The 13,958-nt window shown below is 37.9% G+C and overlaps 1 protein-coding gene across 4 annotated transcripts in view; it reads left to right on the top strand.

Annotated features, from left to right (window-relative positions):
* Nucleotides 1-13,958, top strand: part of dop (drop out) — a 73,054-nt gene that overhangs the window by 39,129 nt on the left and 19,967 nt on the right. For all 4 annotated transcript variants that reach the window (XM_053763212.2, XM_053763211.2, XM_064436780.1 and 1 more), the window contains 14 exons: nt 97-201; nt 884-1,048; nt 1,879-2,003; nt 3,083-3,217; nt 3,420-3,525; nt 5,144-5,343; nt 6,682-6,752; nt 8,429-8,538; nt 8,816-8,933; nt 9,310-9,434; nt 9,843-9,945; nt 10,673-10,833; nt 12,251-12,337; nt 13,554-13,759. In XM_053763212.2, the coding sequence (XP_053619187.1) occupies nt 97-201; nt 884-1,048; nt 1,879-2,003; nt 3,083-3,217; nt 3,420-3,525; nt 5,144-5,343; nt 6,682-6,752; nt 8,429-8,538; nt 8,816-8,933; nt 9,310-9,434; nt 9,843-9,945; nt 10,673-10,833; nt 12,251-12,337; nt 13,554-13,759 (1,817 nt within the window). The remainder of the gene's footprint in view (nt 1-96; nt 202-883; nt 1,049-1,878; nt 2,004-3,082; nt 3,218-3,419; nt 3,526-5,143; nt 5,344-6,681; nt 6,753-8,428; nt 8,539-8,815; nt 8,934-9,309; nt 9,435-9,842; nt 9,946-10,672; nt 10,834-12,250; nt 12,338-13,553; nt 13,760-13,958) is intronic.

Raw genomic sequence — 13,958 nt, 5'->3', positions numbered from 1 at the left:
CGATCGCCAAATAAATTTATCATTGTTTACTTCTGAGAGAAGTTTAAGGTTTTAAAATTTTTCAGAAACTTAATTCTAATTTCAATATTTCCCCAGGTGTTGGAAATGGCCCGGGACTGTTTACACAAATCAGAATGTAAGCAGGTTACAAGCAGCTATTTCTACGATATGGCCGACAGTCTGGACAGGTTGCTGGCGGAGGTGAGAAAATGTTCCTCTCTCACTCGCATTATGAAAACTAAAGGCAACGAACCAGCCTAGCTAAATAACATTTTGATATATATAAGACTTATATTGTTAATTGACGTCCTTGGAGAAAAGGCTGCGGTGAAGTTTGTTGCGCCGCTTCTTCTTCACCAGCGCTTTGGAAGCCGGCAGTAGACTTAGTTTAAGTAATTTTTTGACGTCAATAAGTGATGTATATCATCCTAAATTGAATAAAGAATTTTAGGTATGTTTGAATTTGAATATACAACGTATTTACTATCTTATACAAAGCAGCACGATAGGCGTTATAAAACCGAATATATGATGAGGAAAAAAGCATCTAGCGATCTGTCTTGTATTTTCTTGTGTATTTTTTGTACTAAACTTAACGCAGGCAGGAAATACAACCAGCCTATCACAGTGCAATAGATGCCTGAAGCCCGTGGTCCTGTTAACAAATAACCATTCAAATTTGAACATTCGGATGTTATGACCGGCCGCCTGCCTGACCCTAACCTCATTGGGATTACTATTGTTGCCTATCAACTGTAAAGGTGTAAACCATCTACGGTGTGTACCCTTGTAAAAAAACAGATAAAGATTAATTCATTGATCAATAGGCAGGCCTTAACATTACGTGAAAATACACAATAATTAAATCAATTATCTGTATCAGACGCGGGAGAAATCAGCGGAAGCGGGGTCGCAGGTGGCGCCACTGGTGACGCGGCTAATACTCGCGATGGCGAGGCCCGCGAGGTTGCTGGAATGTCTCGAGTTCGATCCCGAGAAGTTCTACAGGCTCCTGGAAGCTGCCGAAGGTCAAGCTAAGCATGTACAGGTAAGTTTCTTTGCATATCTCCTTATGTCACTCTCAGATGGCGCCACTGTGGTGTTAATAGTAGACTAGTAGCCAAGGGCTGTAAGGCATCAATTGCAGCCCGAGATATTCAGATACCTATTTAAAATTGATAACTATTATTAGGTATATTTATATGAGATAAGGCTGAATAGCGAAGCGACCTCTTTGGTCATTGGGCTGAATGCATGATGTCTATTGCCAGTGTGATGGTTAGATGTACGCGAACTTTTTGAAAGAGTGAAGTGTTTTTAAAAAATATATTTACCGCCCTGCTTTTGTAGCTACATTATTATCCTAGAGCGCTAATTGGTCACTTACAATCCCCATTTGGGGGTAATAAGGACCTACTTACCGAACATGAGACATGTAAAATACTTTTATTCGGATGATATGTTAAGATATATTGTATCTTGAGTAGATTCTTTTATGGGATGTTCCAAGTTAATATTAACTCTTCAAGAAGTTTAGCACAGTATAATATTTGTAATACTCTGAAAGTTGTTTGGAAATAAATCACTACATAATATAAAACACAGTTGTCCTCTGCATCTGTTTGTTTCTTGGATTTTGACGTATTTTTCACTGTTAATTATACAATTTATTCAAGGCCGGGCCGGGTTGCTAGCGACCTGTCACGGTTTTTCTCGGGTAACGAAAAAAATTGCCTACTCCTGAACCTTTCGTTTTTCGTTCATCTCTCTGCCAATTTTTTTTTTTATAAAAAAAAAGTTTTTGCTTTTATTGTTTACAAAAAAAATACTATCCTTTTCACTTTATAATATGATTATGAATATAATGTTTTGTTGCAGGGCATAACGACAGACATACCGCAGTACATAATTCATAAACTGGGCCTGTCTCGAGACCCGCTAGCGGAGCTCAACGCCCCCCCTCCACCCCCACAGCCGCTGCCGCAGAACTCTTCTCCATCTAAGTATGTAATGAAGTATGAATTACGCGAAGTAATATTGATGAAGTATGAATTACGTGAAGTGATACGAATGAAAGAGTAACGAACATCCTGACGTCATTTTCCTGGACTTTCGTTATTTGTAGATCTGACGATATTTTTAAGCAGCAGCTGTTGTTAGATTTAGATTTCAGCGTGCTGTTTTATCGACTGTATCTACTGTTTTATCGACACATACCTCTACACTCTTTCTTGTACTCGTATTCACATTGTCGAGGGTCGTGATCCTCATGTCACACCTTCCAACCTAAACACTACATTGACTAAATTAATTAACACTAGCTTTTTTCCACAGCCCCGCCTGTGGCAAATTGTATCAGTTTCTTACTTGTCATACAAACTTCCCATTTCTGGTCTCTTCTAATAGAAATAGAAAAAAGGATTTGACGGGTCTTAAACGATTTATTCTATTATAAGGGACACATAGTCGTAGCAGGCGATAGGCAACGACCGCACTACTAAAGAGGATTGATGGCAGGCGGCCGGTCATAAAATAAGAGACAAATCTCCAAAATTTAAAGTTTTATTATTTCTCACAGGTAAATTTCGACCAAGTCACACAAATTTCAAAATAATTACTATATTACACAAACATAGGCAAAGATTTCTTCTAACAATTTTATGGTCTTTATGGTCTGACAATAAAGTATTGATATTATTATGTTGGTACGCATTTTCAGCCACAGGTCCATTGGGACCCGGTCCTTTGAGGCATTGAAGAGGCCTTTTTGTCCCTTTTTTTAGTCCAAAGTGAAATGGCTGCATCTGTAGAGATCTATCCCTTGGTGTACCATCGGGAAACCCCAACGGACAGTCCTCCACAGCTGCTAGACTATTGCCGAGAAGGGATCTACGTGATTTGGACTACGTGTATGTGATGTTAGTGGGCTAGATTTCTGGTTTGTGGAGTGAGTGCGGACATCTTACCTTATATTATTATATATATATATATACACTCGGACTGTGACTTACAGACACCACAGACGACAGTCTCGAACGCGACCGCGGCCACGCGAATATGAGAGTGTTTACTTGTCTTCCAGGAGCAGAGGCAGGTCGTCGCCGCCCGGGGGCGCGGCGGGGGCGCCGGCTGAGAGCGACTATCAAGTGATCAAGCTGATATCCAACGGAGCCTACGGGGCTGTGTATCTTGTCAAACACAAGCAGACCAGGCAAAGGTGAGTCTTGTGTGAGAGGTCATCGACCATTTATTTATTACTTTACTAGTTGCGTGGTCTTCGTTCCTGTGGGAATTTCGGGATAAAAAGTACGGGTAGAATATTACTACCCGTTTACAAAATTTCATCGAAATTTCCGCCCACGTGCATTTAGCGTCATTCTCTAAAAACTTTACACTGAAATACATTTATATATTTTCAGGTACGCAATGAAGAAAATCAGCAAAAACAATTTAATATTGAGGAATCAAGTTGAACAAGCGTTTGCTGAAAGGGATATACTTAGTTTTGCCGATAATCCTTTTGTGGTGAGTGTTTGTCATATCAATCATACGTACGCCAATATAAATTTCTCATGTTTGTGTTAACTTAACATTCTTACGCGTAATAGGCATATAATGCTGTACTTAACAACTCTGTATCACCACGTTCTATCGTAGGTTGAATTTGGATAAAACGAGACTTTCACAAAGATAAATTCGCGTCTCTTCAGTCAAGTGTTGCCGTATTTGGTATAATACTTTTAACCTGTAGTAACAATTTTTCACAACTTGTATTACATATTTTTCGAATTGCAGTTTATTGTCTATTACCACTCCTCGTTTTCTAGCTTCACTTACCTGTTGAATTTGTTTATCATTTAATTTTATATCAGGTTTATGACTGTTGATATTAATAATTTGATTATTTGTACCCATAATAATAAACATAGATTTAGATGGATTCAAAACTAGACATTTTATACAGCAGAGACAGTATCACATGATTTGAATTTCTGATAAATTTGTAAGTCATCTGCATATAAATGATAATGATTACTTTTTACACACATAGGAAGATCTGCGGTATAAAGCATAAACAGTATCGGTCCTGTTACCGTATTACCCTGCATAGAACTTTGTGTAACTGTCGTAGACTCGTATTTGCTATAATTTTGGGTAACTTGACGCGCGTAAAAAAAAAAAAAATTTTTTGTAAGAAACAATAATAGTAAGCCGATCTGGCATGATAGGGACCAACACTGTTCAAATGAGTTTCTTTCGGCATTTCTTCTCAGCAGTGGTCGTTCCGAAATGCCAGTAGTTTCTAGCTTGTGAGAAATAACTATAAATTTAAAGATTGACGAGAAAAAGTGCCTGTGAAGGTCTAATTTCTGAATAAATGATTTGAATTTGAATTTGAATTTGAATTTGCTGATGATTATGTATTTAGTTTTTTAGGGTTCCATACCTCAAAAGGTAAATAGGGTTAAAAAGGTTAATAAGGGTTCCATTATAGGATCACTTTGTCCGTCTGTCAAGATCCTTTTTCTCAGGAATGTGCAAACGTATATTATTGAAATTGAAATTTACATGAAATATCCATGTCAATGGTTATTAATAATATCAATATAATATCAATATTTTTGAAGACTTACGACTAAAATACCTTCGCAATCGTGGTGTGAGTTTAAAATAAAACACAACACCTTTATATAATTATTGCACACTATTGAGATCACCGGTCCGATATGTATATTATTTTCGACCACCACTTCTTCAACATAATCAATTAACCAGTTCCACCCAAAAACTATTCAAATCAAAAATATAAACACTGGTTCTAAAGCCTATAGGGTTAACATCATATACGACGACACATATTTTGATGTTTAGCTTTACGTTTAGCAGCTCTTTGTCGCTTTTGAGTACACTTTTAAGACTTCAGTTTTAGACCATAGGAAAACTGAAGAGCGGTTAATTGGTCCTGAAAATAATAACACCATTTTAGGTTATGTTCTGCATTATTTGGTCAACTGTGGTGATAAACTGATAAACTTGATTTTGACTGAAAGCCTTACCTGTATGAAGCCCATATTTGCATAAGTCGTCAGGTGTGAAGTGTTCTGAGCGTAAACGTAGTGAATGAAACACAAGACAACCGCAGGTGACGATGTACTGCTCGTTCGAGACGAAGCGTCACCTGTGCCTGATCCTGGAGTTCGTGGAGGGCGGGGACTGCGCCACGCTGGCGCGCAGCGGGCCGCTGCCGCCGGACATGGCGCGGCATTACTTCGCCGAGGCCGTGCTGGCTGTCGAGTATCTGCATTCCTACGGCATCGTGCACCGCGACCTCAAGCCGGACAAGTCAGTCTAAACATACAAATAAATAAATAAATATAATTTCTTTATTCAAATTCTTACAGGATAATTATTAACAGAAATGAGCATATTAAAAGTGCTTGAACTAGGACGTGAACCCTGTGTTTTAGGCGTTGAAAGCTTTGTGACTATAAGCACTATTAGTGCACTACAAGTTAGGAAAGATAAGTCAGTATATAGTCTTATTTATTTATTTAGTGCGCCAGCTGCGCCCCGTGCCTTCGCTCCCGCGGGAATTTCGGGATAAAAAGTACCCTATGTGTTATTCCAGGTTATAAACCAGTGTACCAAATTTTGTAACAATCGATCCAGTAGATTTTGCGTAAAAGGATAACAAACATACATACACACATACATCCTTACGAACTTTCGTATTTATATTATTAGTAGGACTAGCTTTTGCTAGCGGCTTCGCCCGCGTGATATTCACAAATTTCCAAATAATTTTCCTGTATGATTTGTATACACTATAAGTCCTTCTCCGTACTCGGAGCTACGTGTATACCGAATTTTAGGAAGATTGGTTCAGTAGATAGAGTGTGATGAGATAACAAACTTACTTTCACATTTATAAACCGCGTCTTCACCTGCTTAAATGCCGCCGGGTACTTTTTTTCGTATTAAAATGGGATTGGGATAGTTGGTATAAAATATTCATAGCGTATTTAGAATACACACAGCGCCATCTAGTGTTTTTATTGCAAAGTTTATTTTGTTAGCATTCAGCGCCACCTATAATGTATATTTCCGGTGAAGCAAAACATCGTGAGGAAACCTGCACACTTGTTGATTATTAACTTGTGTGTGAAATGGAGAAGGCAATGGCAAACCACTCCATTAATAGTGCTGAGAGAGTTGTTGTGTGTGTTTCATTCCACGTAATGACCACGACCCTCAGCCATGTGGAAATACGACTATTCAAGATTATTTATATATGTATGTACTTTGTGAGAAACAGACAACAAATTACACACATAAGTTTAACGTTTGATGTGGGCGTGTGTTTATTATAAATAAATAAATATATTAGGACAAATCACACAGATTGAGCTAGCCCCAAAGTAAGTTCGAGACTTGTGTTATGGGATACTAACTCAACGATACTATATTTTATAACAAATACATATATAGATAAACATCCAAGACCCGGGCCAATCAGAAAAAGATCATTTTCCATCATGACCCGACCCGGGATGATGAAATGGATTGAACCCGAATGGATTGAACCCGGGACCTCTCGGTTCAGAGGCAAGCACTTTACCATTGCGCCACCGAGGTCGTCAAATTATAATATGTTTATACATTTGCTTATATATGTTTCAGCCTGCTCATCACCGCAACTGGCCACATAAAGCTGACTGACTTCGGACTCAGCAAAATGGGTCTTATGTCATGTAAGTTAAGTCGATTTTCAAATATATAATTCAACTTTTGCCCGCGGCTTCGCCCGCGTCAATTAACGGGAACATTTATTTTTCCAGGATAAAAGGTACCCCATGTCCTTTTCTATATTTCAAACTATTAGTATTTCAAAGATCAGTAAAGATTTTCGTTATTATTCATACAAACATTACCCCCAATTTTTACCCCTTTAGGGACGAATTTTGAAAATTCCTTTCTTATCTGAACACTACGTAATAACCTAAAGCTATTGCCCAAATTTCGCATTTATAGCTTCTATGATTTGGCCTGGACGTTGGTTAGTAAAAAACCGCTTCAAGAAGATCGGTTAAGTAGATAGAGCGTGAAGAGGAAACAAACTTCCTTGCACATTTATAATATTAGTTAGGATCAAGGTTAGGATACTTGTCTTGTAAATTATTTGTAATGAAGACTTATATAAACGTGGTTGTTATAATCTCTTTATTAAAAAAAACCTTATCACTTATCACTTACATAGAAGTTAGGGTCACAAAAAACGGAATTTCAAAATATTACGAAAATCGAGGCGCGGGGCCGCGGGAGGCGAGCGGATCGCGTGATCGACCGCATTCCGATTTCACCCGATCGTAAATTAACGCTTCCGACTAATCGTTAGCTGATCGGTTATGTTTTTTTTCAAAATCAAAGGTGTATATATTTATTATGGTTATGATACAAGATTTCTCAAGAGATTTCCGATTGTTTATTTTAGTAGGTATTCAGTATTCTACATTTTTGCACTTCAGTCATCAACAGACATTTTAACGTCCCCACTGATGGGGCACAGGCCTTCCTTATGGATGGATTAAGGGTATGGGGGTGAATTTCACGAGCGTTTGAACGCGGCGCGTTTCATTAGAGTCCGACATATATTGTTTTGAAATTAAACATTTATAAAATTAACATTGTACCAGTACTTTACTTATTTATAAAATAGGACAATTAAATTGATTACTGTGTATAATACAATTTAATAAACACTAATGCCCGTGGCGGAGTTCCAAACGCTTGTGAAATTCACCCCATTGGCTATGACCCACGTGGGCCTATTGCGGATTGGCGGGTTTTAACGACTGCAAATATAACCTGGACCAGCTAGGATGTGCTCAAGATAACACATTTTGGTCACCCATCCAAAGACCGAACATTGTTTGACACTTCTTATTTTTTATTTTCTCTTTGTACTTTACTTATTTACGCTCCCTTCATTTATTGTTTTCGTTCTATATTTAAATGTTTGCTGTCGCCATTTAAATATGTTATTGTATCTTGTATTGCGACGCGCTGTTTAGTCTTCTGAATGAAATAAAATGACAGAGGTCAAATGCAAAATACATTACAATACTAGGCAGTTTTTTATTTGTGCATTTTGAAGCTTAATATCTAGATAATACAGCTTATATCTCCATCTATACTATTATTATACAGAGTAGAGGTATTAGTTTGTATGTTTCGGCGGGTAATTTCCGAAACTATTCAACCGATTTCAAAAATGATTTCACCATTAGAAAGGTACATTATACAAGGTATATTTTATCTCAAAATTACCACGGGAGCAAAAAGCCCCGGGCAACGTCTAGTAATAAATATGTAGCTGTAATGTTGATTCATTAAATTCAACGTATCAATAACATGTTTGTTATTATAGTGGCGACGAATCTGTACGAAGAATATGCAGACAGAGAAGCACGCCAGTTCTCTGATAAGCAAGTGTGCGGCACACCGGAGTACATCGCGCCCGAAGTTATATTGCGACAGGTATGTGTCTCTCTGTCATCGGAAAGCGGAACAGACTGACAAATAGACATACTTTCACATTTATATTACAATCTTTTTACCGCGGTCTCGCCCGCGTATATTTCCCACGGGAACAGTTTCCGGGATGAAAACCCTATGTCCTTTACCATATAGCGTGAAGATGTAATAAACAAACTTACTTTCGCATTCATAATGTTAGTTAAGATTAGTATGGATTTTTTTCAAATTTCTCTATAACTTTTCGTCGTAATTTTTAGACATCGATATTTATATACAGGGTTACGGAAAGCCAGTGGATTGGTGGTCTATGGGCATCATTCTGTACGAATTCCTGGTGGGATGCGTGCCCTTCTTCGGAGACACGCCTGAGGAACTCTTCGCCCACACCGTCAATGGTTAGTACGCGAAGCTGTGGTGGTCAAGTGGTTAAGAACGTCCGCCTGTGAACGAAAGGTCGCAGGTTCGAACCCTACTCGTGCCATATGAGTCTGACACTTTTTTCCGGTGAAGGATAACATTGTGAGGAAACCTGCACACTAGTTGAGGTCATCCCTTCATCCTTTGAAACTATTTTCTTTAACCATAAACGATCGAAGATTTAATCGTCCTTGTTTGTAACCATAACTTCGACGGTGACAGGAAGGGTAGTATGATCAGGTGAGTAGGTATAATGATCAGAATAAATGTTTCTTCTTTATATTTATATTGTAGAAAAATAACGTGTCAATACTGTTATTCCTTTGATATAAAAAACCTTATTTCTCATGACAGATGACATAGAATGGCCGTCGGAAGAAGACTTCCCCATAGCGGTGGAAGCGCGGGCCATCATCACGGAGTTGCTAGCGAGGAACCCTCGCGACAGGCTCGGGACTGGAGGCACGCATCAAGTCAAGGTAAAGTCATTTTAGTTCTGTATGTCCCTATTTATCAAAAATCACTTGATACCAGCCAGCCAACAACTCATACAATGAATTATTTTTGAATTACCTTTCAGATTATTTTGTCAATATTGTATTTCTTAAATTAATCCCTGTTTTAAGAAAAAATCCTAGGGGCCTATTTCACCACTTTTTGGCAAAATATCATACTGTAATCTGACACATAACTGCTAGATAAATCTGCATGCCGTGTAATAAAAATATGTTCGTAGAGTATATCACCAAGCAGTGAAACACGCTTTAAGAGTTCTAGATTTGAACAATTAAAGAGGAATGGTTGACTATATAGTCGACCATTCTTCTTTCAATGTTCCATCTATATAGATATAACAAGTATAGAGAGTAATTTAACATTTATCACAGGAACACCTGTATTTCTACGGATTGGACTGGAACAATCTCCTCAGGCGGAAAGCGGAGTTCATTCCGCAGTTGGAGAACGACGAAGACACTAGCTATTTTGACAGTGAGTATTGTTTCTCACTTTGTGTAGTGAGAAATCGTAATTTCTCACTTTTTTGTCTTATGAGTTTCTCGTCTTCGACTTATGATTTGATTAGTTAAGCAATTTTATTGTGCAATACGAATGAATATAAAAGATACGTGGCCCGGTGAAATAGTTGCAGCTGTTGTATAAATTTGACACATTAATGAAAATTTCTAAATTTGGTCAAGTATTCTTGTATTTCATATTGGGCAATATGAAATACAAGAATACTTGACATTAATAGTCAATGCGTGCTCGGCCCATAAATATTAATGCTTAAATAAAGAAACAAAATTATACACAAGGAGCTAGACGCCTATCTCATAAAAATCTACAAGTTTAGCATTGTAAAGCCGATGAGCGACAATAGATGTTAGTTGTCGGTTTCGTTTCTTCTGCGAAACGAAAGTTATTACGACGTTTATAAATTTAATTGCTTTGTTATGTAAAACATAATATATAAAATAATGTATATTGAAAATAACGAGATGAAAATTTTCCGCTCGCATTCTGATTTTCTTCATCTTATTATTATTTTAAAGATGTCTTAAGGTCCTGTCTACGTATAAAACAAAATGCAGATGATAGCAAGGGCTGATAAGTTATCAGTTCTATAAGCCCACTAACGGTTATCAGTGATAAACATAAGTTTTAGTGACAAACAAAACTGTGCAATTGTTTTCCAAAATTCTTGTCTATCCTACAGGTCGTTGCGACCGCTACAACCATAGCGAAGTGGACACGGACGAAGCCGCGGACAGCAACGAGGGCCGCGAGGACCCCGTGTTCGCCGCGTTCTCGAGCACTTCGCCGCAATGGAGGAGGCATTACCATCATTCTCAGTCACATGTTTCTCACGAGTCTAGGGTGAGAAATTTATGACAATATTACATAGTATTTATGTACTATCGATATAATAGTGCTATCTCTCTATTTAAATTTGCATCCCCATAGCCGGTGAAATATGTATGATTAAGTTTTCTTACATCACATTGTAAATAATGTAAACTCTTGTTTTTGCAAATAAAATCACACAAATACAATCTTTATGACGTTGTTCCGCCCTAGAATAGGACGTCCATCTATATCCTCCCGTGGATGTCGTAAGAAGCACATTAGCCTAGGCCGCTGATAGGCAACAATAGCATTCCCAAAGAGGCTTGACAGACAGGCGGCCGGTTGTAAAATCACAGCTGATTCTTAAACATTTGAAGTGCTGTAATAAATTATTTATACTGTTCCTACGCAATTAATTTAAAGCAATCCATTTTTCGAATTTGAAAAACATATTATGGAACCGAAGACTTTACGTTGATAAATTGTTTTAAAGGTTTTGAAATCTGGACAATAATGGATTTGAATAATTAAATAAGATAACTGTATACATAACTTAAAATTAAAAAGTTACCTCAGTCCACATGTTGTCGTACTAAGTCCTTATCGCCATTCTTTCGTATTAGAAAAAGTCTGCCGGTGCAGTAGGCGTGGACAGCTTAGTGTCTGAGTCACTTGTTTACTTGTTACGAAGCGCCTAATAAGTTTTGTGTTTAAAAAAATAGGTAAATTGCATTGTTTTGCTCATTTTTATGATTTCGTTCTTTTTTTTTTGTTTATACATTTACTGGGGTGGAGGGTTGATATCCTGAGATACAGGAATATTCCTAGTTTACGAGTAGGTATCAACCCACCATAATCATTCTTCCTTTTTATTAAGTAATATATTAAGATAATTTGAGTAATTCTTAAGTTGTTTTGTAAACGTTTTTGTGGTTACGGTGAGACAGTAAAGATTTATTATTATTATTATTATACTTTTATAAATGTATTCTCCTTTTTTTAAATAAATAAAAAAAATAAAAAAGGGTATACGCCTCATACGCGGGCCGAAGCCAAGCGTAAGAGGGAAAAGTTTTATATGCTGAAGGTTGACGTGAGGGTAGACGAAGTTAGGAATTTACGTGTGATTCGGCATGTTATTATTATTATTATTCTTCTTTGTATTTTTATATTTCACTCAAAATTAATTTTGAGGAGTTTTATTGGATACGCGAGCTCGTGGCCAAACGTAACCAATTGAAAAGAAAAAAGAAATTAAGAGTCTGAAGAAAGAAATTTGCGAACTATACGACAAGTGTTTAGTATAACTGCTTTTTGCAGTAGGGTGAAAGTTAATGGATGTATATCTAATATATTGAGACTTGTGTGTAAGGATGTTATTATTATTATAAAAAATTGATCGAATTATTTAACTACTGCAGCACTAACTGATTGAATTTATTCCCAGAGCACGGACAGCTGGCCTGGCACCCCAGACAGCGCGGGGCCGCCGACGACGCCAACGGCTCCGCATTTGCATCATCATAAATGTCCTGTGAGTGTATAATTTGATATACTTCTTTATTTTTCAAATAGCCATAGCATAAAATACTATATCGTTAATAACGCAGGCTCCTAATTAAAGAACGCAGCTACTTTTAATAACTCCTTTTGTATGGCCCATATGAGTATACAATTAGCTGCCAGATAAATTTCATAGTGTGGAAAGTCAGTTTTTAGATGGGAGCTGTTTTTAATTCTATTAGAAAAACGATATTGTCAATCTGATGACCTCGGTGGCGCAGTGGTAAAGTTCTTGCCACTGAACCGAGAGGTCCCGGGTTCGATCCCGGTCGGGTCATGATGGAAAATGATCTTTTTCTGATTGGCCAGGGTCTTGGATGTTTAACTATATATATGTATAAAATATAGTATCGTTGAGTTAGTATCCCATAACACAAGTCTCAAACTTACTTTGGGGCTAGCTCAATCTGTGTGATTTGTCCTAATATATAATATATTTGATAAGGCATTTGATATGACTTTTACGACTACTTACCGCTATCTAGTGGCAGGTAGTCACATACACACTAGGGAACTAAACTGTCAACCAGTGTGCTGGTTTCCTCACGATGTTTTCCTTCATCGGAAGCATGTGGTAGTCGATGAAAATTACTATATATGAGTCAGATTAAATGGTATACAAACTCATATGGCACGAGTAGGATACGAACTTGAGACCTTTCGATCCACAGGCGCGCGTCTTAACCATTACACTACCACCGCTTCAATGAGTATTTGGGTTTATCACCCAATTGTAATAAATATCACTATATACAAACGGAATTAAATTAGTTTAAATACTTTATTATTACGTGATGATGTGTGAATGGATAAGAATGAAATCTAAAACTAAATAAAACAAGATATTTATTCCTGTGACATTATCATAACCGCTATTTTTGAAGTGAAAACTTTCTTTAGATGCGTTGTGCACTTTTTGTTATGGGTGTAAAAAACGTTAAACTCGCGTCAGGATACGTGACCTGATCGAAAATTAGTAAGACATCAAAAATGCACAACGTTAATATTTAAGTTTCCACTTTTGCCGGCACTACCGGAGTGCAACCCGGTTTTTTTAGTCAGTCGATGTGTCCCACTGCTGGGCAAAGGTCTCCCCATACTTTTCCACAACTCTCTATCGATGGCAGACTGTTGCCACCACCGCAAAATCGCTAGAAAAATATTTATATTTCCATATATTTCTCTAGATGGTCGGAGGTAGTGCTTCAACAGCGGAATCCTCTCAAACGGATTCCGATGACGTTTCCCCCGCGTGCCGACGCCGAGCCACCTTCAGGCCCACTATGACCGTGTCCCACGGCTCCATGGGGTCGATCGGAGCCGTGGGCCTGGGCCATTCATTGCTGCACCAACACCAGCCACAGCCCACTAGCATGGCCTTGGTTCCGAGATTGTAAGTGTTTTTTTTTTAAGTCTAATCTCATTAAATAACACGAGCCACCGTCAGGCCCACTATGACCGTGACCTGCTACTTCAGGGGGTCAATCGTGGCCGTTCCTGGGCCGTTCGTGGGCCTGGGCCTTTCATTGATGCATCCACACGCTGCGGCTGGTGTTGATGCAGCAATGAATGGTGATGTATACGACTGTTAC

This window comes from Plodia interpunctella, chromosome 23 (genome assembly GCF_027563975.2).
Source record: "Plodia interpunctella isolate USDA-ARS_2022_Savannah chromosome 23, ilPloInte3.2, whole genome shotgun sequence".
Lineage (NCBI taxonomy): Eukaryota > Metazoa > Arthropoda > Insecta > Lepidoptera > Pyralidae > Plodia > Plodia interpunctella.
Note: the sequence above shows the minus strand (reverse complement) of the source record. Positions and strands in the feature narration are given on the sequence as shown.